General features: G+C 50.4%; 1 protein-coding gene across 2 annotated transcripts; it reads left to right on the top strand.

Moving 5' to 3' along the window:
• The first annotated feature begins 170 nt into the window (after nucleotides 1-170).
• Nucleotides 171-24118, top strand: F11R (F11 receptor). Of its 2 annotated transcripts, XM_072814786.1 has the most exons (10): nucleotides 171-320; nucleotides 19405-19473; nucleotides 19632-19739; nucleotides 19919-20065; nucleotides 20320-20522; nucleotides 20936-21038; nucleotides 21178-21285; nucleotides 21506-21518; nucleotides 21821-21869; nucleotides 21964-24118. In XM_072814786.1, the coding sequence occupies exons 1-10, from the start codon at nucleotides 260-262 to the stop codon at nucleotides 21997-21999; spliced, it is 897 nt and encodes a 298-aa protein (XP_072670887.1). In that variant the 5' UTR covers nucleotides 171-259; the 3' UTR covers nucleotides 22000-24118. The 2 variants fall into 2 exon arrangements, with proteins under 2 accessions (XP_072670887.1, XP_072670889.1); XM_072814788.1 differs by lacking the exons at nucleotides 21178-21285; nucleotides 21506-21518; nucleotides 21821-21869; nucleotides 21964-24118 and adding an exon at nucleotides 21334-21404.
• The last annotated feature ends 1237 nt before the right edge of the window (nucleotides 24119-25355 follow it).

The raw sequence follows: 25355 nt of genomic DNA, 5'->3' as shown, positions 1-25355 counted from the left end.
TGGAGTCGGCCGGGCGCCGGGGCCGCGGGGCGGGCGGCAGGGGGCGCGGCTGCACCTGGCGACGGTGAGTCACCCCGCGGAGCGGCGGCTCGCTCCGCCAATCGGGACGCGCGGCCCGGGGCGCCGGCCAATCGCCGCGGGGGGCGGGGCCGGGCGGGGCCCAACCTGGCGGCCGCGGCGCAGTCGGCGGGCGGCGGCGGGGCAGGCGGCGTCTGTCCCCGGGCTCCAGCGGCCGCGTCGGGTCGGGATCCTGGGCGACATGGGCACCGAGGCGACGCGCGGGACGAGTCAGCTCCCTCTCCTCGCATCGGTCATCCTGTGTAAGCTCCCCGGGTTTCGGGAGGAGCCGGCGCGGCGGGTCCCAGGTCGGGGGGAGGCGCCCCCCGCGCCCCGCGCCCCGCGCCCCGCGCCCCTCGCCCGCGGGAGGGGAGGAGTCGGGAGGCTGCCAGCCTCGCCTTCCTAGTCCCCATCCAGCCCTGGCCCTCCTCCGCGGGCGCCCTCTCCCAGCCCCCCCCATCGTCCCCCCAGCCCCCCTTTCCCTAGCCTCCCCTCCCCCAGCCCCCCTCTCCTCCGCGGGTCCCCTCCCCCAGCTCGCCTCTCAGCCCCCCTTCCCTAGCCTCCCCTCCCCTAGCCCTCTCTCCTCCGCGGCTCCCCTTCCCCAGGCTCCCTCTCTCAGCCCCCCTTCCCCAGCCCCCCTCCTCCGCGGGTCCCCTCCCCCAGCCTCCCCGCCTGGGAGCGCCCTGCAGCCCCCCCCGGGGGGGCCCCTCCTCATGCCCCCGGGAAGGGCCCTCCTGCCCTCCAACACGCCCCCGCGCCCCTCGCTCCCTCCCTTGGCCCCTGGTGCCCTGCTCCCTAAGGGGCTCGGCGGAAACCGAGTGGAGGTGACGCGGGGCGGGGGCGGGGGGGCCCGGGGGGGCATCTGCTGCAGGGGGTGTTCTTGCGTAGCTTTCCTCCGTCTTTGGGTGGCAGTGGTTGCTCTGGGGAAAGTGGGTGCAGAGTCCTTAGAGAAAATAAGTGCGAAGTCTCCCCTTTCTCAGAGCACAGCACGTCGAGTTCCTTTCTGGGGTGGCTACCTCGAAAGTCCTTAAAAAATGTTGTTGACTGAGCGCCTATTCCCAGGGGCAGGACCTGTCTGTTGGTTGGCTGGATCCTTCTGGAGCCAGGGCTCTGGCCTCCCCCGCCGCTTCTGAGAGGTTTTGTTTCCTTTGTCAACTCCCTTTCCTGTGGAACAATGAGGCTCGCTGGCTGGGGCCTGCGCCGTCCAGAGATAGGTTTGGGCTGGGCTACGAGTTCGGTCTGGGCCACCTAGTTAGGCACCCTGTGTCCCCAGCCCACGGCCGTCCCTCGGGTTCCCGGGTGCCGGCGGGTGCCGGGTGCTTCTGTGGATCGTTGTCAGTGTGCGATGTGTGGGGATCTTTGTGTTTCCCCTTGAGGTCGGTGCTTCAGGAAGGGGTAAGAGAGCTGAACAGTTAGAGTCGGCATCGGGGGTTATTCGGCAGTTCATTTTGCTCAGTTTTGAAGGGTGGAGGTGCAGTCCCTGCCCTTAGACGGAGGGATTGACAGCTCCTTTGTCCCTTATCGAAAAAAACATAAGCCCTTGGGGTGAACTGGACCAGAGGCCAGTCTAATCCTCTCCCTATTGTACAGACACGGAAACAGGTCCAAAGAGGGGAAATGACTTTTCCAGATTGACCAAAGGATCTGGGAATGGAACCAAAGTCTCCTGAGCCCCTTCTTTGTCCACTACTGGATGCAGCATCAAGCGCCCTGTGGCACAGGGACCGTGCTCTCAAACATCAGTGGGGGATAATACCCCCATCTCCTGGGGTCCACTCTCTTACCTTCTTATACTTGTCCCCTTCATTCTGTGCCTCCACTCTCTTTGATTCAGCTTCCATTTTCCTGTTCTCCACCTTTCTTACTTTTTTTTTTTTTTTTTTTTAAAGATTTTATCTGTTTATTCTTGAGAGACATACAGAGAGGGGCAGAGACACGGGCAGACGGAGAAGCAGGCTCCATGCAGGGAGCCCGATGCTGGACTCCATCCCAGGACCCCCGGCTCACACCCTGAGCCGAAGGCAGATGTTCCACCGCTGAGGCACCCAGGCATTCCCCACGTTTCTTACTTCTGCCTGAATCTTAGAACTGCTCATGACACCCATGGTCCTTTGGTCCCATGTGCTGCTCCTGCTGATATCCAACCTCACGCTGAACCAGTGTTTCCCCCTCAGGACCCAGAAGTTTCTCATCAGTGACGCTATCTGGCCATGTGTGTCGGGCTTACAAGCTTCCTAAAACCAACATCTTTCTTTTCCCCTTTTCCTCTCCTCATTTTCTGCCTTGTGAGATCCCCCAATAAGCACATACTGGTGCCGAAGGGGCTGGGATAGCCACATCCAGAGCTTGGGGATGTCCTCTAGTTAGTCTGTTCAGGGATTCAAATGGTTTGGAGGCAGCCTGAGGCGATGGGGCGTGCCCAGGGCATGGGGGACCTGACCCTGTCACATTTACATCGGGCCAGACCTGGGGGGGAGTGATTTGGTTAGTACAAAGAGGATGGAAATGGGAGCCAGATGACCTCCCCGAGCTCTAGTTTGGCTCTGCCTTATTTGTGATCTTAGGCGAGCGCCCAGTCTCTCCATCCGTGGAGCAGGAGTCCTAAGGCTTGGCCTGTGGGTCGACCAGGATAATGGCTACGTTACGTGTACACGAAGGGATGACTGTTACTGGGCAGCTGTTAACCCCTTTGGATTTGGGGAGGAGGAAAGAATGCTGCCCCAGGACAGTTGGTCAAAGGAAGGAGGGTCTCCCCTGCTAGATCCCAAATGGCAAAGGTGAAAAGGTAAGGGCTTCTTCTTGGGTGTGGTCTGTCTTCTGGCTCTGGGATGTCTGGAGCATGGGTGGGATGTGTGGGTGCCCTCGTGTCCTCTCTTCTCCCACCGGGGCTGCCTCTCGCCGTGGGCTCTGCCATCAGGGAGGAAGAAGAAAGGGTGGGTATGATCAAGTCCAGCAAAGGCCCAGGCCCATCCTGGGAAGCCTAGTGGAGAGGAAAGCCTGAGCCGCTGGGACAGGGATTAGAGCCCAAACACCAAGGGAACCGGGCTTGGGAAAAGCACAACCAGTGACCAAAAGCACAGTCTCCCTCTCCCGGGGGAGCCTGCCTTAGAAAAAGTTTCCAGCAATCTCCAGGCAGGGAGAGGCATTTCTGCTTAGCAAGGCCACGTGAGAATGGATGACTTTTGGTGTAAAAGCACAGGGAAGGAGGGGGAACCTGGGTTGGAACCCTGGTTCTTACCCCCCACCCCATCCCACTGGGGTGGCGTGGCCCCACTGAGGCATTCCAGGAGGCGGCAGCTGGGTCAGTCGGCGGGCGCCCGTGTTCTCTGCTGGTGTTTGGGGCGCAAGCCTTCCACCTTTGCCGTTGGGCTTTGCTGGCCTTGCCTCCCACTGCACGGAGGCCAGTGGCTTCCCCTTTCCCCTCCTAGCCGCCAGGTGAATTACTCCCAGGAAAGACTTGCTCCCTCGAAACCTGAAACCTGAAACCCGGGGACTGAGGGGGGGCCGCGGGAGGAGGAAATGAGCGGAGGGGGAGGTGGACTCCAGCGCTGTGCCCTCGCCTCCTGGCCCAGGACACTTTCACTTTGCGATGATGTCTCTCTCCGGTTTCTTTGTGGTCTTGGTTCGTCTGGGGTGTGGGGTCTCCGGCCTCATTTGGGTTTGGGGGTGGAGCTCCTGCACCAGCAGACCCCCTGCCGCGCCGGGCTCCTGTGCGTTTCCCTCACGGGTGGTGGCCCTGGTCGTTAGGATCCCCCCGCAAGTCACCCGTCAAGGGCCACCTGTTCTGCGGCCACCGAAGGGGCTGAGCCCTTTGCTCGAGGGTGGATGTGGAAGCCATACACATTTTGTGTGATCGACTAGGAAATAATGGAGCTTGTTTTCCTCTTTGGTGTCGAGGAGCGACCTTGGGGCCCTCTAAACTCAGCCTCGCTTCCTTTTCAGAGGTTCAGGAAACACCTGGATGACCACTAGTCAGATGTAATTGGGGGAGAGGGTGCAGCATCTCGGGGGGCGGGGGCGGGGGGGGGAGCCTCGTGAGTGGATGCCTACTGGGCCTTTCCAGGCATGGAGAACCCAGAGTTCATCTGCCTGCGACTCCCCGATAAGCAGGGTTTCTGTCTAAAGTCCGGCGGCGGCAGGAGTTTCGCAATGTTGGGGGGAGGCCAGGAGGAAGCAGCTGGCTGACCGGAAGCCTGATGCCAGGCCCCGGAGGGCGCGCCGGGTGGGGCCTTCCCGGGACTGGGGAGATGGGTGCGGAGGGGAGGGGCCCGGCAGGTCGAACTGGAAATTCTGCGGAGAGAGGGCAGGAGGGAGCCACGGAGGGAGAGCTGGCCTGCCCCCCAATCCCACCTGCCGCCGTCCTGGGGGCCGAGCCAGCTGACGTCGCTCCGGGCGCAGCCCGTAGGCCTGTTGAGCCTCAGCCCCGCCTGTTCGCCTCGAGCCTTCCTCCTACCCACGCATTCCTAGTCCTTATCTGTCCCACCCTCACCTCCCCGAGGAGGTCAGTCTCCACCGGGTGACTGGTGGGGAGGAAGGGGCAAACTGGGGTGGAAGCCCTGGGCCCAGCTTCTCCGGGTGCGGCCTCGGCATGATAATCCAGGAAACGCTGGTGTCTACAGAGTTCCGAGCCCTGTGCTAAAGATTAGGGATAAAGCAGTGAATAATACCTGCTATCAAGAAGCCCTGAGGGGCGGGGCGCCTGCCTTCTGCTCAGGGCATGACCCCGGGGTCCCGGGATTGAGTCCCGCCTCGGGCTCCCTGCAGGGAGCCTGCTTCTCCCTCTGCCTGTGTCTCTGCCTCTCTCTGTGTGTCTCAAATAAGTAAGTAAGTAGCCAGGGATATTGGAAGCAATTAGTCCACATTAGGTAAACTGAGGCCCTAGCTCACCCTCCTCATTCTGCAGCTCTAGCTCCCTTGCGGCTAGAGGGTCCGATGATGCTCAGATGCCTAGAGGGGAAGTTTAGATGAATTCTTAGAGAAAACCAGAGTCTGGCTGGCTGGCTGGTTTCCTTCCTTTTCCTCCCCCCCCCCTTTTTTTCCCCCCCCTTTTTTTTTAAATGGAAATCAAACTCATGGTACAAAATCAACCTAAGGAGCATTCTAATAATTAACAGGATGTATAGAGGAAACAAAGGTCTCTTAATAAAGCAGTAAAAGGAAGTAGCTCTTCTGTGGTGGGTTTGGTCTGCGTGTACGGGGCGGTGGCTCGTAGGTTCTGTTAAGTCTGGATGCCCCCTCCCCGCCCACCTCATCACAGTGAGCTCCGGTGGGGGGTCATGAAGCACTTTTCTGGGCAAAGCACAGCGCTGGGGGGGGCGCCTGGAGGGCTCAGAGGGTGAAGTGTCTGCCTTCAGCTCAGGTCTTGATCTTGGTCCTGGGATCGAGCCCAGTGGAGGGTGCCCTGCTCAGCAGGGAGTCTGCTACTCCCTCTTCCCTCGGCCTCCTTCCCACACCCCATGTACTCTTTATCTTGATCTGCTCTCTCTCTCTTCTCTCTCAAATAAAATCTTTATTTTTTATTTTATTTTTACTTTTATTATTTTTAAAAGATTTTATTTATTTATTCATGAGAGACACAGAGAGAGAGAGGGGGGCAGAGACACAGGCTCCCCTGCAGGGAGCCCGATGTGGGACTCGATCCCGGGTCTCCAGGATCACACCCTGGGCTGAAGGCGGCGCTGAACGGCTGAGCTACCCAGGCTGACTCTTTATTTTTTTAAAAAAAGCACAGTGCTAGGATATACTAATAACTTGGATTCTCTCCTCAGGGAACCATGGATGTATGCTGACTAAGCAGAAAACAGAGCAGCATGTGCCAGGTGCTGCCATCAAAGTACAAAATGTTTTGGGAGCATAGAAGGAAAGAGATGCATTATTTTATTTTATTTTATTTTTTTTATTTATTTTTTTTTGAGATGCATTATTTTAAAAGATAAATTTTTATTGAGAAACCATGTGTACTCAGTGTAGAAAAATGGGAAAGCAAAGGAATACAGAGAAAATAAAAATCACATGTAATCCTATTATCGAGATAAACAGTCCTGGTGTTTAATTCAAGTCTTTTCCTGTATGAATAATGTCATCTATATGTGTATATACTTTATATATATTATGTGAATGTTTTTTAACTGAAATGTGCTTTATTTATTGATTTATTTATAAAACTTTTATTTATTGATTCACGAGAGACACAGAGACACAGGCAGAGGGAGAAGCAGGCTCCGTGCAGGGAGCCCAATGTGGGACTCGATCCCAGCACCCCAGGATCACGCTCTGGGCTGAACACAGACGCTGAGTCATTGAGCCACCCGTGAAATGTGCTTTGAACAAAGTCCAAAACAAAAACAAAACAAAACAAAAAAACAAAGTCCCTTCAATAGTATTCTACTGCATGGCTAGATTATAATGAAATGTTCACCTTTTGTTGGGCTTTTAGGTTTTCTTTTGCTTTGCTATGCTGAATAATATGAAATTGTCCCTGTACATTCATTCATCTTTTAAGTTTAACCTTTGATTATTTTCTTAGACCACATTCCTAGATGTTGGAGAGAGATTAATTTTGACTGGGGAAGGTCATAATGGATCAAGGGGCATTTGAACAGGATCTTGAAGGTTGAGTGGGCTTTCGCTGCTTGTCTGATGGAGATGCTCTGCTCTGCAGCATCATCATTTTGGAGCCTCAGAATCAGGCAGACTTCGGTTAAGATTGGTTCCCTTCCCAGCATGGGGCACCTGGCTGGCTCAGTGGGTGAGACTCTTGATCTCCAGGTCATGAGTTTGAGCCCCACACTGGGTGTAGAGATTACTTAAAAAAAAAACAAAAAAAACAAAAAAAACAAAAACAAAGTGGGGGGCAGCGTCTGCCTTTGGCTCAGGTCAACTCCCAGGGTCCCAGGATTGAGTTCCGCATTGGGTTCCCTGCATGGAGCCTGCTTCTCCCTCTGCCGTGTCTCTGCCTCTCTCTCTGTCTCTCATGAATAAATAAAATCTAAAAATCTAAAAATTAAAAAAAAAAAAAAGATGCCCTTCCCACCTTGTTGGCTGTGTGATTTCGGGTAACTATTCTAAGTTCAGTGTTCCCATCTATGAAATGGGATGATAACAATAGTACTTGTCTCATGGTGTTTTTGTGATAAGAATCTAAGGAGACAGGGCATGGGCACCAAGCTGGATGTGAGGGCTTGCTGTGTCATTTCTGCCACGACTCGCCATCTGTCAAAGGAGTCGCAAGACCCAGATTCAAGGGGAGGCCTAGACAATCCTTCAGTCACAGTGTAAGAAAAGCATGTGGGATGAAATAAACATATAGATCTATATGTCTATTTTGGAAGGTCCAGTTTGCCACAGTTTTATTATTCAGATGCATAGTGATTTTCAAGAATTACATAGTCTTACAGATTTCTACACCATCAGCTCTGTTCTGAAGTGGATGAAAGCGTGTAGGGATCGATTAATAACTAAATGGCTAAATCACCACCTCCGCATCTCTTTACCCAGCTCACCTTCTCTTGTTTCCACTCCCACCCCCTTGTGCCACTCCTCCTTCCTACTACTGTCAGTCGTGGTTATCTCCAGGTCACCTGCGCTGTGTTTTCCTCCTGCCCTTTTTCTGTGCTTGAGATTTATCAGACTCCTACTCTTCAGCATCTTGATGGTAGAGTAACCTCATATTTTCTTTCTTCTGTGCGTGTTTTTTTTTTTTTAAGATTTTGTTTATTTACCTAGAGCACACATGGGGGGAGGGGCAGAGGGAGAGGGAGGGAGCATCTGTGGCACACTGTGCTGAGCCCGGAGCCAGGTGTGGGGCTCCATCTCATGACCCTGAGATCATGACCTGAGCCAAAATCAGGAGTCAGGTGCTTAACCGACTGAGCCACCCAATCAGTGTTTTTGCTTCTCCTTTCTGGCTTTGTTTTATTCTTCCCTCCTTCTTGTGATCTGATTTTCTTTATCCCCATTTTCATTCCCCTTTCTCCCCTCCTTTTTCTCTGAATTAAAACACTTATATAGAACATAGAAAAGAAAAGCTGCCTGTGGTCTCAGATAATAGTCATGTGCTTGGGTCTATTCTTAGAGATTTTGTTATGCATATAGTCAGATTATTTTTATTATTTATAAAGATAGGATCATAGTCTACATATTTTTACAATTTTTAAAAAAGATTTTATTTATTTATTCATGAGAGATACACAGAGAGAGAGAGGCAGAGACACAGGCAGAGGGAGAAGCAGGCTCCATGCAGGGAGCCTGACGTGGGACTTGATCCCGGGTCTCCAGGATCACGCCCTGGGCTGAAGGCGGTGCTAAACCACTGAGCCACCGGGGCTGCCCTATTTTTACAATTTGGATATGTTTTCTGTGCTAGTACAAGTCGATCTACCTTGACCTTTGGGATGTCCATATGTATTTTTTTACATAATTGTATGATGTACCGGAGCCAGATTGCCTGGGTTAGAACCCTATCTCTACCACCTTTTACCTTTGTGACTTGAGAAAATTACATTATATGTCCCAATGAACTCATATATAAGATGGGAGCAACAATAATATTTATTTCATAGCATTATTGTGAGGATCAAATAAATTAATTGTGTAAAGGGCTCAGAGAGTCCTGACATGACGAGTAAGTATTCAGGAAATGTTAACGGCTATTATTTTATTTATGCTCCTATTTTATTCACTTGATCATGCTCAAGAACATGTGTCTAGTATTCAGTCATGATATAGTTGGGTTGCCTGGGTGGCTCAGTTGTTGAGTGTCTGCCTTTGGCTCAGATCGTGACCCCGGGGTCCTGGGATCGAGGCCCCCATTGGGCTCCCTACAGGGAGCCTCCTGCTCCCTCTGCCTGTGTCTCTGCCCCTCTCCCTGTGTCTCTCATGAACAAATAAATAAAATCTTAAAAAAAAATAAGATATGATTATAGTTGACTCTTGAATAATGTAGGGGGTTAAGGGCGCCAACCCCATGCAGTTGAAAATCTAAGTTTTTGGCTCTGAAAAAAACTTAAAACTACTAATATCCTACTGTTGACTGGAAACTTTACTCAGGAATAGTTGACTAACACCTATTTTGTTGTTATATGTGTTGTGTTATATTCTTACAGTAAATTAAGCTAGAGAAAAAAAATCTTAAAATCATAAGAGAAAATACATTTACTGTGCTGTACTGTATTTAAAAAAACAAAAATCTGTGTGTAAGTGGACCCATGAAGTTCAACTTGCGTCGTTCAAAGGACAAATGTAGTTAAAAGTATAGGACAGGTCTTCCAAAGATGCTCAGGAGTTCTGTTGATTCTTTCCTTTTAATTATTTAGTTTTTAATTTATTCTATTTTTTAAAGATTTATTTCTTTATTTTAGGGGTGGGGGAGAGAGAGCATGCTCACCTATTGGTGAGCAAGGGGAAAGGCAGAGGTCAAGAATCCTCAGGCAGATCCCCTGCTGAGTGTGGGGCGAGCATGGGTCTTGTTCCCAGGACCCCAAGATTGTGACCTGAGCTGAAGCCAAGAGTTGGCCACTCAACTGACTGGCTCAGACGCCCCTGGTTTTTTTTTTTTTTTTTTTAATTGAGATAGTATTATATTAGTTTCAGGTACACAACATAATGATTTGATACTTCTGTATATTGCAAAATAATCACCACAGTAAGTCTTGTTAACATCCATCCCCATACATAGTCACAGATTTTTTATTTTTATTTTTTTTCCTTTTTTTAAGATGTTATTTATTTACTCATGAGAGACACACAGAGGCAGAGACACAGGCAGAGGGAGAAGCAGGCTCCATGAGGAGAGCCCGATGTGGGACTCGATCCCAGGACCCTGGGGTCATGCCCTGAGCCAAAGGCAGATGCTCAACCGCTGAGCCAACCCGGCGTCCCCCTCTTTGCATTCCTCCCAGCAGTGCACACGGATTCCCTTTCCTCTACATCCTTACCAATACTTGTTACTTCTTGTCTTTTTGATAATAACATGAAGTGACATTTCATTGTGGTTTTGATTTGCATTTCTCTGATGACGAGTGATGTTGAGCATCTTTTCAGGTGCCTGCTGACTGTATGTCCTCTTGGGAAAAAAATGTCTATTCAGATCTCTGCCCATTTCTTAGTGGATCGTGTGGGGGTTTTTGCTATTGAGTAGTGAGTTCTTTACATGTTCTCAATTTTGGGGATATTAATCTTTATTAGATAGGTGATTTGTGAGTATTTTGTCCCCTTTAGTAGGTTGCCTTTTCATTTTGATGATGGTTTCCTTTGCTGTGCAGAATGTTGATTCTTTCACTGTGTGGAAATGTCATCATAATTACTGAAGTCAAGGCTGTAGTCACTGGGAATTCAGCCAACATGCCCGATGCTGATACCCAGCTTAGACCTGTGTGTTCATCTGCCTGGATGAATCATAAAATGTCACAGACTGGGGCTTGAACAACAGTAATTTACTTTCTTTTTAGTTAAAAAAAAAAATTTATTTATTTGTTTAAAAAAGATTTTATTTATTTATTCATGAGAGACACAGACAGAGAGAGGTAGAGACACAGGCAGAGGGAGAAGCAGGCTCCATGCAGGGAGCCTGATGTGGGACTCAATCTTGGGTCTCCAGGATCACGCCCTGGGCTGAAGGCGGTGCTAAACCACTGCGCCACCTGGCCTGCCCTAAATTTATTTTTTAAAAGGTTTCATTTGAGAGAGAGAAAGAGCATGAGCAGGGGTAAAGGGCAGAGGCAGAGTCTCAAGCAGACTCCACTGAGGGCAGTGCTTGCCTCAGAGTTTGATCTCCGTGACCCATGAGATCATGACCTGAGCTGAAATCACGAGTTGGATGCTTAACTGAGCCACCTAGGCACGCCTCTGTTGCTGCTTTAGACCTTGCATCAAAAACCCTGGCACTCCCACTTTTGTTTCTGCACGCTTCCGTGGATGCAGGAAAGCAGCCTCTACCTTTGTGCATGCAGTCACCTGTAGGCACACTGCAACCCAGGGGCAGAAGTCAGTCCCTGTTGCAAAATGGCAGTTAGAAATTGCCTTTGTGCAGAGAACTTTGACTTTGTTTCAAAACTATGAAGCAAACTTAAAAACACTTAATTTTGATTTTGAAGGGCACCTGACTGGCCCAGTCCATGGAATGTGTGACTCTTGATTTTGGGGTTGTGAATTTGAGCCCCCTGTTGGATATAGAGATTACTTTAAAAAATATTTTTAGGGATGCCTGGGATGGCTCAGTGTTGGGTGTCTACCTTTGGCCCAGGGCGTGATCCTGGAGTCCCATGTCCTGCATCGGGCTCCCAGCATGGAGCCTGCTTCTCTGCCTGTGTCTCTGCCTCTCTCTTTGTGTGTCTCTCATGAATAAATAAAAAACTTAAAAAAATTCTTTTTAAAAAACCACTTAATTTTTTAAGCTCTGAAGCTAAGTTTAAGAAAAAGATTAATGGAGGGGCACCTGGATGGCTCAGTCAGTTGGATGTCTGCCTTTGGCTCAGGGTGTGATCCCAGGATCTGGGATTGAGTCTCACCTTGGGCTCCCTGCGAGGAGCCTGCTTCTCCCTTGGCCTGTGTCTCTGCCTCTCTGTCTGTGTCTCTTGTGAATAAATAAATAACTCTGTAAAAAAAAAAAAAAAAAAAAAAAAAAAGGAAAGAAAAAGATTAGTGGAATAGTCATCTTTACCCCCCTGAAAGAACAGTTTATTAAAACTTTTAAAAGATTGAACTGTGGATCAAGTTTGTTTTTTCTTCATTAGGCCGTGCCTCATCTGCCAGTTTTAAAAATTGGCTTATCTTTGCAGATAAACCTTAAGAACTGGATATTGTAGTGAACGGCCTGATGACTTAGTTTGTTAAGTCTCCATGTTGTTCAATGTCAGCTTGTACCAGGCATTATGCTCAGTGCTGAGTACTCAGAATAATAAATAACACACGGTCGCTGCTCCCTGGGGGTTTACTGTCTGGTAGGGGAGACCTACACGCGCACAGATGATGTCATTGTACCGTGGGAAGTACATCGCCCCTGTTTTGATGGGGTTTAGTTAAAGCCTAGGAAAGAGGTCTGAAGCTGGCTCTGATAGGATTGGGGGTGGGTAGGCCATTTCCTGGAAAATGATGTGGATGCATTGCTGCTGACCAGTTAAGAAAGAGGGGAAAGGGTGCTTCACAAAGCTGGAATAGCAGGAGCAAAGCAGAAGTTGTGAAACTGTTTTTGCTGGAGATTTAAGTAATCTATACTGCTAGAGGAGAAGCTGCAAGGGTAGAGAGGCTGATGAGGTCACTAATCACAGGGGTCAGGCACTGCTGGACCTCTTGCTCGATGAAGAATTTGGATTTTATCTGAGAGGCAACGTGAAATCACTGAAAGCTTGAAGCAAGTGTTAGATTTGCGTTTTTTAGGAAGGCTGTGTGATTAGCATAGCACCGCCTCTGGAAGCAGGCTGCCTTGATTTGATTCTGTACCATAACTTAGCTGCTCTGGGCCTCAGTTTCCCTGTGTAGATCATAGAGATGATAGGGGTGCCTGGTTGGCTCAGTTAAGTGGCTGACTTTTGGTTTCAGTTCAGGGCATGATCTCAGGGTCTTAGGATGGAGCCCCCGGGTCAGGCTCCACACTCAGCAGGGAGTCTACTTGAGATTCTCTCCCTTGGGCCCTGCCTCCATCACACAAGCGCTCGCTCTCTCTCTCTCTCTCTCAAATCAATCAATCTTTAAAAAATAAAGATAATAATAACAGTATCACCCAACTCCTAAGGTTGTTGTAGGGATAGATGACAGTCCATATAATACGCTTGCAGCAGTGTCTGGCACATAGTAAGTGCTCAATAAATACAAGCTCTTCCTCCAGCAGCGGGATGGAGGATGGATTTGAATGGATCAAGATTAAACAAGGCAGAGAAAGCAAGTGTAATTGAACGACAGTTGCGATTCTTCAGATATGATGGCACTAACAAGTGGTAGCCCAACTTGGAGGAAGATTTGGGAGGTGATGATGTCATGCTTGCTGTTTGATTTACAAGAGTGAGGGAGTTGTGTGTGAGCGAGTCCATGGTGATAGCACCGATCTGGACAGGGGAGCAGGAGGACAGGTGGTGGCAGATGCAGGGAGTGGTGTGGAGAGACCTGGTGGAGAGGGTGCGAGGAGGCTCAGCCATGGGCTACGCAGAGCTCCGCGGCTCTGGTGGGAGGCAGGGACTGGAGCCAGCCCTAGGTGGGTGCAGATAAAATTCAGGCTTTTGTTTGAGATTTCCTGGAGAGAATGTGGAGAGGAAAAAAGCCCGAGATGGAATGCTAGCGATCAAAGAGGAAGCAAGTTTCAAGGAGGAGAATGAGAAAACTCAGAGGAGGTGGGGACTACCAAAAAGGTGACTCACAGAAACCTAGGGACAGAGTGACTTTTTTTTTTTTTTTTTTTTAAGATATTGGGCAGCCCTGGTGGCACAGCGGTTTAGCGCTGCCTGCAGCCCAGGGTGTGATCCTGGAGGCCCGGGATCGAGTCCCACGTCAGGCTCCCTGCATGGAGCCTGCTTCTCCCTCTGCCTGTGTCTCTGCCTATCTCTCTCTCTGTGTGTGTTTCTCATGAATAAATAAGTAAATAAGTCTTTTTTTTAAAAAAGATATTATTTTATTTATTTTTTTAATTTTGAGAGAGAAAAAGAGTAAGCAGGGGGAGGAGCAAGGGGAGAGGGAGAGAGAGAATCTCAAGCAGACTTTGCGCTGAGCGTGGACCCCCAATATGGGGCTCTATCTCACAACCTGAGATCATGACCAGAGCCAAGGTCAAGAGTCAGGTGCCAGGTGCTCAACCAAACTGAGTCACCCAGGTGCCCCCAGAGTAACTTCGGAGGAAGGGAGTGGTCTGCGGGGCCACTGACGCCTTAAAGGGGCCACTGAAGGGAACTGAAAAAGCAAATTGTGGGTATAACTTTAACTCGAAGACTACTTCGATGTTTTGAAAATCGGGATGTGACTTTCAGCCTAGGTATACATTTAATATCCTGTCCTCCCAAGAAGTTATTATTTAATTGATGTATATCATATAATCGGGGCATTTTAGAATTGAGGGACGCAATGCCTGGCGATCTTAGTAAAAGCAATTTTAATTCTAAGGTGAGAGCCAGAGACCTACTGCAGTAGGTTGAGCCGTGAATGAATGTGTTGGGCTGAAAACACTGTGTGTAGACCGACTACTACTTTAAGAAGTTTGCAGAGCTCAGTGGGTCAAGCGTCTGACTCTTGATCTCGGCTCAGGTCTTGATCTCAGGGTTATGGGTTCAAGCCTGGCATTGTTCTCCACGCTGGGCAAGGAGCCTACATTAAAAAAAAAAAAAAAAAAGTTTGCAGAGGAAGGAGGGGAGGCGTCCTGCTAGAGAGGAGTGCAAGGTTGAGTGCAGGCTCTCTGTACACGAAAGGCCAAAAATCTATTGATGCCTTTGACTTTGTGGCTTTCCTCATTATGAACTTGGAGTGAATCAAGCATCACGGTGAAAAACATGAATTTTCCTTCTGTTGTGGTTTACGACGTGCATTCGTGGGACCTCCGTGTGTGTGTACAGTGAGCAGTGTGCACTGCAGAGAGGCTGTGGATGTCCTGCTGGAGACAGGGAAAGCCCTCCATCCTGCTGGTCTGTCTATGAAAGTTCTAGAAAAGAGTTAGCCTTTCCAAGGCAGAAGGTTGAGATGGTTTGGTGAGCTGGGATATAAGCATTTGTTTTCAGGCAGAGTTTATATTTATTTATATGTCTTATTGAAGAAAACTGAAGTCAGAAAAATAAGTGTACAGAGGGACATGGGCAGATGATGATCCCGTAAGAATAAGAAGACATAATAGTTATTTGGTGCTTCCTGTTGTAGGCATTATGTTTGTATTAGCTCGTTTAACTCTCAACCACAGGCCTTTGATGTAGAAACTGTTATTATCCCCGTTTTACAGATGGGTGAACTGAGGCTCAAAGTGACTCAGGTCGCTTGCCCGGGTCAGGGAGCCTGGTTCCAGATGCTTGTTTGGGGTGGCAGGGGGAACGGGGGCCACGATGGCCGAGGTGCAAGGAGGGCGAGGTGCAAGGAGGGCTTGCTGGTGAGGCTGGGCTTGATGCACGCAGGGACTCGCAGGCCCAGTACAGCTTCAGTATTGGCAGTCAGCTGCCATCCTGCCTCCGAGGGAGGCCAAGGGAGGCCGGACAGCACTGGGGGGCAGCCCTGTGTTTTAAACAGGACAAGCCTGAATTGGGCAACGGAGATCAGGACCGTTAGGGAGCTGGGGAGGATGGTTGTCACCCAGCATGCTTGTGTTTCTATGTGATGTGATTCCTGGGGTGTTGTATTTAGTTTTATTTTTTGGATTCTTCTCTTTTTTTAGGATTTGATTTTTAAGGATTTATTTTTTTATTTAAGAGGGGGAGAGAAAGACAGACAGACAGTGTAGTAGGGGGAGGGACAGGGGGAGAGGGAGAGAGAGCCTCCAGCAGATTACCCACTGAGCTTGGAGCCCAACTCTGGGCTGGATCCTAGGACCCTGAGATCATGTCCTGAGCCCAAATCCAGTCAAAGACTTAACCAACTAAGCCACCCAGGCACTCCCTGAGGATTTAATTTTAAGTTAAAAAAAAAAAAAAATATATATATATATATATATATATATATATCTCTTTCTTCCTTTCTTTTCTTTCCTTTTCTTTTTTCTTTTCTTTCTTTCTTTCTTTCTTTCTTTCTTTCTTTCTTTCTTTCTTTCTTTCTTTCTTCCTTCCTTCCTTCCTTCCTTCCTTCCTTTCCTTTCCTTTCCTTTCCTTTCCTTTCCTTTCCTTTCCTTTCCTTTCCTTTCCTTCTTTTCTTTCTTTCTTTTCATTCTCTATTCATTTATTCATGAGAGGCACACACATACACAGAGGCAGAGACACAGAGGGAGAAGCAGGCTCCCTGCAGGGAACCTAGTGTGGGACTCCATCCCAGGACCACGAGATCACGACCTGAGCCAAAGGCAGATGCTCAACCACTGAGCCACCCAGGCACCCCTATATTTTTTCTAAGTAATCTCTACACCCAATGTGGGGCTGGAACTTGAAACCTGAGATCAAGAATCGTGAGCTGTACTGACTGAGCCACCTGGGTGCCCCACTCCTTGAATGTTCTAGATTTGAACATTGAGAAGTCAAAAGAACTTGAGCTAAAGTCAGAAGTGATGCAGAAACAATCCCCAAATGCATATGCTGTGATTTCTTTTTTGGTGGCCTTATATTTCAGACACTAGTTGTTAGTTTAATTAGAAGCTCCTCTTTATTTGGGTCGTGTCACAGGTTGGGTCCTAAGGAAGCTGACTCTCAGAGGTCAGTTATTGTACCAAGACGTTTATTAGGGAGTGTTCTTGGGATCCACGCCTCAGGAAGGGCAGGGAAGGGGAAAGAAATAGGATTGGGCAGAGGGAGAAGCTGAGTTGCACTGTAGCCTCAGCTGTTCCCCAGGAAGCTTTGGGGCAGAATTAGCCTTTCTGTGTTGCCCCAGAATGGGGGGTTGGGGCCCCGGGGCTCCCTGGAGCTGCCCGGGTCCTCAGTGGATGCCAGCTGCCACTGTCCCTGCCCTAGTGGAGGGCGTACCCCGGGCCGGGCCATGTGCGGGCCCTCTGCAGAAGGCCGGTAGCTGAGGGCCTTCACCTGGCACAGGTCCCAGCAGATGGGTAACAGGACCTTCATTCCTAAGGGACATCTGGTTTGAGCATCACGCTGCACACCACAGGGAGCAAGTTGTAGAATTTGACGGCCCTAAAAATAATAGTTCCCAACATCATAGCAGAGAAAGGTGACCGGGGCCCAAATTGAAGCATTTCTTTATCAGCATTCCCATGTAAGAGTAACAGCTGAGTAAGAGACACCCATGTGCTCAGTTTTCGATGAAGTAAGAGCTGTTTGATTTCTTATCTGTTACTACATTTGGTTATAAACTTGGCGTTAAAATATAATGCCAAATATATAGATACACCGTAATACTATTAGGAATGATTCACAGATAAATGGACCTGACCTTTAAAAGAATGACATTTATTACATAGTCTGCCCCCATTAAGTCATGGCTTTTCTGAGAAACAGTGTGACTTATTAAAAAGCCCTGGGTGGCTCAGTCAGTTAAGGGTCAGACTCTTTTGGTTTCTTGGTTTCAGCTCAGGTCATGATCTCAGGGTTGTGGGATTGAGCCCTGCATCAGGCTTCCAGCTGCTTGTCGGATTCTGCTTGTTCTTCTTCTTCTGCTGCTTCCCTCTGCCTCTCTCTTTCTCATACATAAATTTAGAAAATTAATACGTAAAATCTTAAAAAAAAAAAAATAGGGATACCTGGGTGGCTCAGTGGCTGACCATCTGCCTTTGGTCCAGGGCGTGATCCTGGAGTCCTGGGATCGAGTCCCATATCAGGCTCCCTGCATGGAGCCTGCTTCTGCCTGTGTCTGCCTCTCTCTCTGTGTCTATCATGAATAAATAAATAAAATCTTTAAAAAATAATAATAATAAATAAAAATAATAAAATAAAATAAAGATAAAAAAGGAAAAAAGAGAGTGTGAGGGAACCTGTGTGTTAATCTGAGCTCTGCCATTTTGTAGCTATGAAAACACGGGCCAGCCCTGTAACTTTTTAGACATTTAATTTTCTCATATGTAAAGTGGGAGAAAGAATACGTATCTACATTAATTTACCACGTTGTGTCAAGTTGATACAAATAACTTTTTTTTTTTTTTAAAGATTCATTTATTGGAGAGAAAGAGCACAGATGGGGAGGGGAGGGGTGAGAGAGAGAGAGAGAATCTGAAGCAGAGTCCCCACTGAGCGAGGAGCCTGGCTCGGGGTTCCATCTGTCAACCCACAAGGTCACAACCTGTCAGGTGCTTAACTGACCGAGCCATCCGGGCGCCCCTGTATCTTTAAACATTGAGGCCAAAACAAAAACAACAAAAACCGTAAAGGACTTTACAGAACATCTAGTTCAAACCTTGCGTGTTTCAAGTGAGAAAAGGGAGGCCTACAGGCCCCTGGGTGGCTCAGCGTCTGCCTTGGGCTCAGGGAGTCACCCCGGGGTCCAGGGATCGAGTCCCACATCAGGTTCCCTGCAGGGAGCCTGCTTCTCCCTGTGTCTCTGCCTCTCTGTGTCTCTCATGAATAAATAAATAAAATCTTAAAAAAAAAAAAATAGAAAGAAAAGAAAAGAAAAGAAAAGGGAAGCCTAGCGGTCACATGACCGAGCCCAGCTCCGCGAGTTCTTACCTAAAGACGTGCTTGCGCTTAGCAGACGTGCAGGCGTTTGCCCAAGGAAGACGGGCCTCCTGGAAGCAGCGAGAAAGCTCGCTTGGTGGACTTGAGCTGGGAAAACATGAACGGGGGTGATGATGGTGCGAGTGCAGGTGGGGGCAGAGCCTGGCTCCCCGGGTCCCGGTCATCCTGGAGCGTGGGCCCCTCCTGCCAGCTCCCTTGCAGCTCCCCGGCGCCTCTGCACCCCAGCACCCACCGCCTCCCCGGCTCCTTCTCCGCAGGGGGAGGGGGGACGTCCTCGGGAGGGGACCCAGCCCCATTGGGTCCTGACCCCATCTCGGACGGCTCTGATCTTAGGCATGAGCCTTTACTCCTCATGCACTTGGTTCCTCGTGTAAAACTGGGATAATGACACTCGTCCTGCTGATCTGTCGCGCTTGTTTCAGGGATCAAACGACATAATGGACGTGAAAACACTTTAGAAAGCACAAAACGCCCTACAAATGTCAAGTGTTATTATTATCCTCGTTACTGCTCTTCCCCTGCCTCCCCTCCTGCCTCGTGGCCTCCAGCCTCCCTCTCTGGCCTCCAGCCTTGCTGGCTTCCTGCCAGGAGTGCCTGACAAGTGGTTGCAATTAATTACTTGTTGAGAAGCTTTCTCTGAACCATGAAATGTCATTTGGGGAGCTGTTCTTGGACTCGGATTAGATTATTGGGAGTTGAAGAGGGAAACACTGAAAAGATGAAAGAACTACATTGGAAAGAAATGTTTTGTTGTCATTGATAATGGAAGTATTGGCCTGCAATGGTGACAAAAAGCATTTAAAAAAACTTTTTTTAAAAGATTTTATGTATTTATTCATGAGAGACAGAGAGAGGCAGAGACTCAGGCAGAGGGAGAAGCAGGCTCCTCGCAGGGAGCCCGATGCGGGACTCGATCCCAGGACCCCAGGGTCACGTCCTGAGCCAAAGGCGGGTGCTCAACCGCTGAGCCGCCTGGGCGTCCCCAGAAACTCTTCAGGACATCGGTGAGGGGGTGTGAGACCAGAGGAGCTCGGGTGTCCCGGGTCCCTTCACCGGGGAGAAGCCTTGGGCGCGGCCCAGCTCACGGGCAGCCCCCTTCTGATGGGCTCCTCCTCCTCAGGCTCCCTGGCGTTGGGCAGGGGTGCTGTGTACACTTCGGAACCTGAAGTCAGAGTCGCTGAGAACAAACGTGAGTCCGGGCGGCTGTGGAAGGGGGAGGCCGGGGCGGGTGGGAGCAGGTGCAGGCCCCCGGGGACTGCATCCAGCGCAGACTGAAGTTGGGGACCGATTTCCCCTTTCCCGTTTGCTGCTGCTCCTTCCTCCCGTTGACATTTGTGTCCTCTGCAGCCGCCAAGTTGTCCTGCTCCTACTCTGGCTTCTCCTCTCCCCGCGTGGAGTGGAAGTTTGCTCAGGGGGACATCACCAGCCTCGTTTGCTATAACAACAAGATCACGGGTGAGTTCCCCCCTCTTCCTTCCTGACGGCCTCGGTGGTGGAGGGTTGATGGGCCTGGATTCCTGGGGAGAGGTGCCCCCTGGGGCCCAGGTCCCGGCGCCTCTCCTGCCACCACCGCCAGCTTCTCTGCGCTCTCCAGCTCATCCAGCTCATCCAGCCCCTCCTTCCTTTCCTGCCAGCTTCCTATGAGGACCGAGTTACCTTCTCGCACAGTGGCATCACTTTCCACTCCGTGACCCGTAAGGACACGGGGATGTATACTTGTATGGTCTCTGATGAAGGTGGCAACACCTATGGGGAGGTCACCGTCAAGCTCATTGTGCTTGGTATGTGCCACCCTTTTTCTGTATGGTCTTGGAGTTCGTGGCGTCCCTAACCCCTTCCTGGCTCTGCAAAGCTTTGGAGCTCGTCGATGGCGAGAATGCCCCCGGGTGGGGGGAATTCAGAGTCATGGTGCCAGGAGGGAGGGGATGAATGAGCCCCTGGGGTGGGGGCCAGAGCTGATGGATGGGGGTGTCGGCAGTGTAGCCTCTAGGCAGCGCTCCTGACCTTGTGCTCGGCCCCTCCTGTCCCTTCACAGTACCTCCATCCAAGCCCACGGTCAACATCCCCTCCTCTGCCACCATCGGGAATCGGGCAGTGCTGACCTGCTCGGAGAAAGATGGCTCTCCCCCTTCTGAGTTCTACTGGTTCAAGGACGGGGTCCTGATGCCCACAGAGCCCAAGAGCAGCCGGGCCTTCAGCAACTCTTCCTATAGCCTGGATCACAAGACAGGGGAGCTGGTAGGGATGGGTAGCAGGGAAAGCTGCGGGGGGCACGGGTCTGTAGAGCCCTTGAAGGTCGGGGAAGGAGAACAGCAACAAGGTGAATTTGGCATTAGGGTCAGGAGACAAAAGATGGGTGCTTGGACCCTCACTAGGAGGAGCACGGCGCAATGTATAGAACTGTGGAATCAAGGAATGTTGTACATCTGGAAGCAGTGTGATCTTCTGTGTCAGCTACACTGCAATTAAAAACAAAAATGGGGGGGGCACCTGGCTGACTCAGTCAGTGGAGCGTGCGACCTGTGGTCTTGGGGTCATGAGTTCAAGCCCCACTGTCGGGGGTAGAGCTTACTTAAAAAAATGAAAATAGGTGCTTGGCTTCTTCTGGCACGAAGCCCATTTTCTTCCCTTCCGGGCTTTCTTCCCTCCAGGTCTTCGATCCTGTGTCAGCTTTTGATACTGGAGAATACATTTGTCAGGCACAGAATGGGTATGGGACACCCATGAGGTCAGAGGCGGTGCGCATGGAAGCTGGTGAGCAGGGGAGGATGTAGCAGGGGCTTGAGCTCAGCTGGGGTGAGGATCGGGGTCCGCTTGTCATCCTGGCTTTGGTGGTGGTGTCGGCAATGTGAGTGAGCATTCAGAGGACTGACCTCTTGTTTGTGTCTCATAGCGGAGTTGAATGTGGGGGGCATCGTGGCAGCTGTCCTTGTCACACTCATTCTCCTTGGATTCTTGATTTTGGGCATCTGGTTCGCCTATAGACGAGGCTACTTTGACAGTGAGTACTTGCCCTCAAAGGCTCTCCTTTTTATCGTCCCCGTTTCAGGGCACGGTTCTTGGGTGCCATCTGAGTACTGACCTGATAGTGAGCCCACATGTGCAGGGGTTACCTCCCGGGTGAGCACCCCTTACCTACTGCGTGCTACTCCCCCCCATCCCTCTGCGCCCGGCCCTCTTCCCTCCTGCTCACACTCATGGTCCCGTTTCTTCTCTTTCAGGAGCAAAGAAAGGGTGAGTGAGGTGCTGTCCTGGGGATCTCCAAGGTGGAGGCCATGGATGCGTGTGGTTTGAAGCTGAGATGGGCCTGGGGGAAGGGGTCGGAGGCAGAGGCAACCCTGGCTGGGCGGGCATCTGGATTTCTACCTCTCCCTCTGCCCGGGGCCTTGCATTGGTCCTGCCTCCCTCGGCCCACACGTCCCTACTGAGGACTCTGTGCTTCTGTGAGGTTCCCCGTGTGGCCTCTTGAGCTGGCAGGCAGGGGTTAGGGACAGCACTGGGGCCCTGAGCATCCCCGTCTTCTCGCTTATCTGCAGGACCTCCAGTAAGAAGGTGATTTACAGCCAGCCCGCCGCTCGCAGCGAGGTAAGCAAGCCGCCTGGGCGCTGGGCCCTCCCTGGGGGGCTTATCAGCTGAAGGAGCGTGCAGAGGGTTGACCTGCGTGTTTTTATCTCCCCAGGGGGAGTTCAGGCAGACCTCGTCGTTCCTGGTGTGACCCTGGTCTGGCTCCTGTCCTGTCCCCTACGCTTGCCTTACTCTGGTGCTACCAGACTGTGGCCCGTGATGTCTGTACTTCCGCAGGATGCCTTATGCGTCATCTAGCCCCCACCTGGGTCCCCACTTTTATCTTAGTTAGGATGTGTTTTTTAAGATACTGTCAGCTGTGTGCCCCTTCCTCCTGCGTCCCTCCCCTCCTTTCGCCACTTATGTAAAGCTTTCAGTCCCCGTCCCTGTGAGGGATCCAGCAGGGGTCCCGAGTGGCACCCGCTGACTTCCTTCCAAGTAGGTGGGTGAGGACTGGGGCATGAGGCAGCAGGCCCTCTCCACCCCCTGTGTGTAGTGATCTCGAGCTCAGGCCCTCAGTCCTTTTCTCCTGTGCTGAGGCGGTACCAGCCATTCTAGAACGGAGCCGGGAGACCTGGAGACTGAGCAGGTGGTTCGGTGACAACCTCCAGTCCCTCCCACCTCTGCAGCCCACTTTCTTCTGTCTTCCCACGGGAAGTGCCACTGGGATCCTCCTGCACCGTCCTGAGCACAACCAGACTGATACCAACTGTGTCTGTAGGAAACAAAACAGAACAAAACACAAAGAAGACAAACAACAAACCCCAAACAGGAGCTTTCGCTACGGAGAGCACGTGAGCTTCCAGGGGCCACGGAGTAGAAGAGTTTTCAGGGAAGCTGGAGCGGATACTCAGGCCATCGGCCTTCCCTTGGCTGCAACACCTGGATGGACCCCTTGGAGAGGCCTCTGCAGGACTGTGGGAACATGGGTAATAGGTCTTAGCTCTTTGCTCTTTGCTGAGCGTGTGTGTGCGTGTGTGCATGTGTGTGTGTGTGTCCAGGAAGACAAAATTACAGCCTGTCATGTGGTGTCTTAGCTCTGCCGAATTTGATCCAGTGTGTGGTGTTGGAGCTTCCGAGCTCCTTGGTGAGATTTCGTTGGCGTGTGTCTGTCTGTAGCTTGATGTTGCTGGAAACAAGAACTCGGTTTGTGAAAGCTTCTAGGTGGGGGAGGTGGGGGGAGCAAGGTGGAGAGGGGGATGAGGTGCCTTTGTACAAACAGAAGATGCCTGAAGCCCAGTTTCCCTGCAGCCTGGGCTTGGTCCTGGCTGCCCGGGCCACCCCAGCCTGGTTCCAGGCTTCAGGTGGTGCCTGAACCGCGGTCCCTCAGTCTAGAGCCCTCTGGTGGCAGGAGGATCCCACCCAGCGAGAGGAGGAAGTGGGTGCCCACCCTCCCGCCGCCGCCAACCGCCTGCATTAAGACTTCTCCAAGGCTGTGGGGAAACTGCTCCAGAGCCCGAGGCAGGAGGATGCCTCTAAGCCTTTGGAAAACTCCTTCTTCTCGTAGTACAGTGGTCACCGCTAGTTTAAGCGGGTGCGAGCAGGGTGAGGTGCTGTCGAAGGAGAAGATGCTCAGAGACCAGGTGGTGAGGCTGCCGGCACAGGAGGAAGCAAGGTGCACCTGCCTTTCATTGCCTTCCTCGCTCCACCTGGACCCTTTCTGCCTTTAAATTTCTGTCTCCCCATCTGCCACAGACCCCCGGTCTATTTATTAACCAGCAAGACGGCAAATAAGGCGTTTTCTAGGGTTGATTTTTGCTTCTTTCTGTGGAGGACGCTAAGCCCCACTTTGCCATGTTTTATTCCCTTTTCTGGAAAGCCCTAACAGGATTGAGTGGTCTATTAAGAATCCGGAAGAAAAACCCAAACCGACCAAACCATCAGTTAAGGGTCATGCTCCAATAAGAAAATAAATATTCCAGATGGAAATAAAATTTAATGAAACAATAAAAGTAGAAATTATGAAACGGTCAGTAAGAATGAGATTTTTAAAAGTATGTTTCAGCTTTGGATCCTGCTTGGGAGATGGGGTGGGAGGGACGGAGAGAAAACCCCACAGGGAAGCAGAAGTGATTCAGCATTCCTTTGGCCAAGGTGAATGGTTCCTCACTCCCTCAGTCACTTGGGGCGAGGAGGAGTCCTTTATTACCAGCCTTGGAATTCACCTCTGCAGCTTCCCACAGCCCCTTGGAGTTGGAAAACACCTTGTCTGTTTTCATCTTGAAATGTCAAAACTCATTTTTGTAATAAATGTTTATTTTTCACATTGAGTTTGTTTAAATCCTGAGGGTCTATGTCAAAAGAATAGGGACTTCCAGAGTGTTGTGGATGTTCAAGATCTTCCTGATAGTCTTATTAAGAGATTTGAGGTATCCTTGGACAGAGCCTGGTGTTTCTTAGGCCTACTGTTGGCCTGTGCTTCGATGGGAATGACTCAAAAAGAAAAAAAAAGAAGAATGGGAATGACTCAAGTGGACGTTTTATACATCGAAGTGACAATTGGGTGAAGCAGTTCTAGGGAGATGGGGGTTGTGAGATACGAACCTGGTGTGATTGGGGATAAAATGATTGTCAAGGATGTGTTCTGTCTTGAAAGTTCTACAGATTGGGGTACCCGGCTGGCTCAGTTGGAGGAGCAAGCAGCTCTTAGTCGCAGGGTTGTGGGTTTGAGCCCCACATTGGGTGTAAAGATTACTTAAAATCATTTTTTAAAAGATTTTTTAAAAAAAGATTTTATTATTTATTCCTGAGAATACACAAAGAGAGAGGGAGAAGCAGGCTCCATGCAGGGAGCCCGACCTGGGACTCCATCCAGGGTCTCACCCTGGGATGAAGGCAGGTGCTAAACCGCTGAGCCACCCGGGCTGCCCGAAGTTTTTTTTTTTTTTTAATTTATTCATGAGAGACAGAGGCAGAGGGAGAAGCAGGCTCCATGCAGGGACCCTGATGTGAGACTCGATCCCGTGACTCCAAGATCACGCCCTGGGCTGAAGGCAGGCACCAAACTGCTGAGCCACCCAGGAATCCCCAGATTACTTAAAAAACAAAACAAAACAAAACAAAAAACCACAGGTGCCTGGGGGGCTAAGTTGGTTAAGCCTCCGAACTCTTGATCTCGGCTCAGGTCTTGATCTCAGGGTTGTGAGTTCAAGCCCTGCGTTGGGCTCCATGCTGGGTGTGGAGCCTACCTAAAAAAAAAAAAAAAAAAAAAGGCAGCCTCGGTGGCTCAGTGGTTTGGCGCGGCCTTCAGCCTGGGGTGTGGTCCTGGAGACCCAGGGTCGCGTCCCGCACCAGGCTCCTTGCAGGGAGCCTGCTTCTCCGTCTGCCTGTGTGTGTGTCTGCCTCTCTGTCTTTCATGAGTAAATAAATAAAATCTTTAAAACAAAACCAAAAACCCACAACAGAATGTACAGATGAAGGACAGGGGAGGGAAATAGGCTTGGTCCATTCCTTTTTTTTTATATATAAGATTTTATTTATTTATTGAAGGGACAAGTATATTTTATG

Source organism: Canis lupus, chromosome 38 (assembly GCF_048164855.1).
Source record: "Canis lupus baileyi chromosome 38, mCanLup2.hap1, whole genome shotgun sequence".
NCBI classification, from domain to species: Eukaryota; Metazoa; Chordata; class Mammalia; order Carnivora; family Canidae; genus Canis; species Canis lupus.
The sequence above is the reverse complement of the archived record's forward strand: the minus strand, read 5'-3'. Positions and strand labels throughout refer to the sequence as shown.

Bases quoted from the DNA above. Each gene is read 5' to 3' on its own strand.
- F11R (XM_072814786.1), top strand. From the start codon at position 260: ATGGGCACCGAGGCGACGCGCGGGACGAGTCAGCTCCCTCTCCTCGCA. The intron at 19,474-19,631 runs GTGAGTCCGGGC...TGTCCTCTGCAG, and splicing joins CAGAGTCGCTGAGAACAAAC to CCGCCAAGTTGTCCTGCTCC. The intron at 20,523-20,935 runs GTAGGGATGGGT...TCTTCCCTCCAG, and splicing joins ATCACAAGACAGGGGAGCTG to GTCTTCGATCCTGTGTCAGC.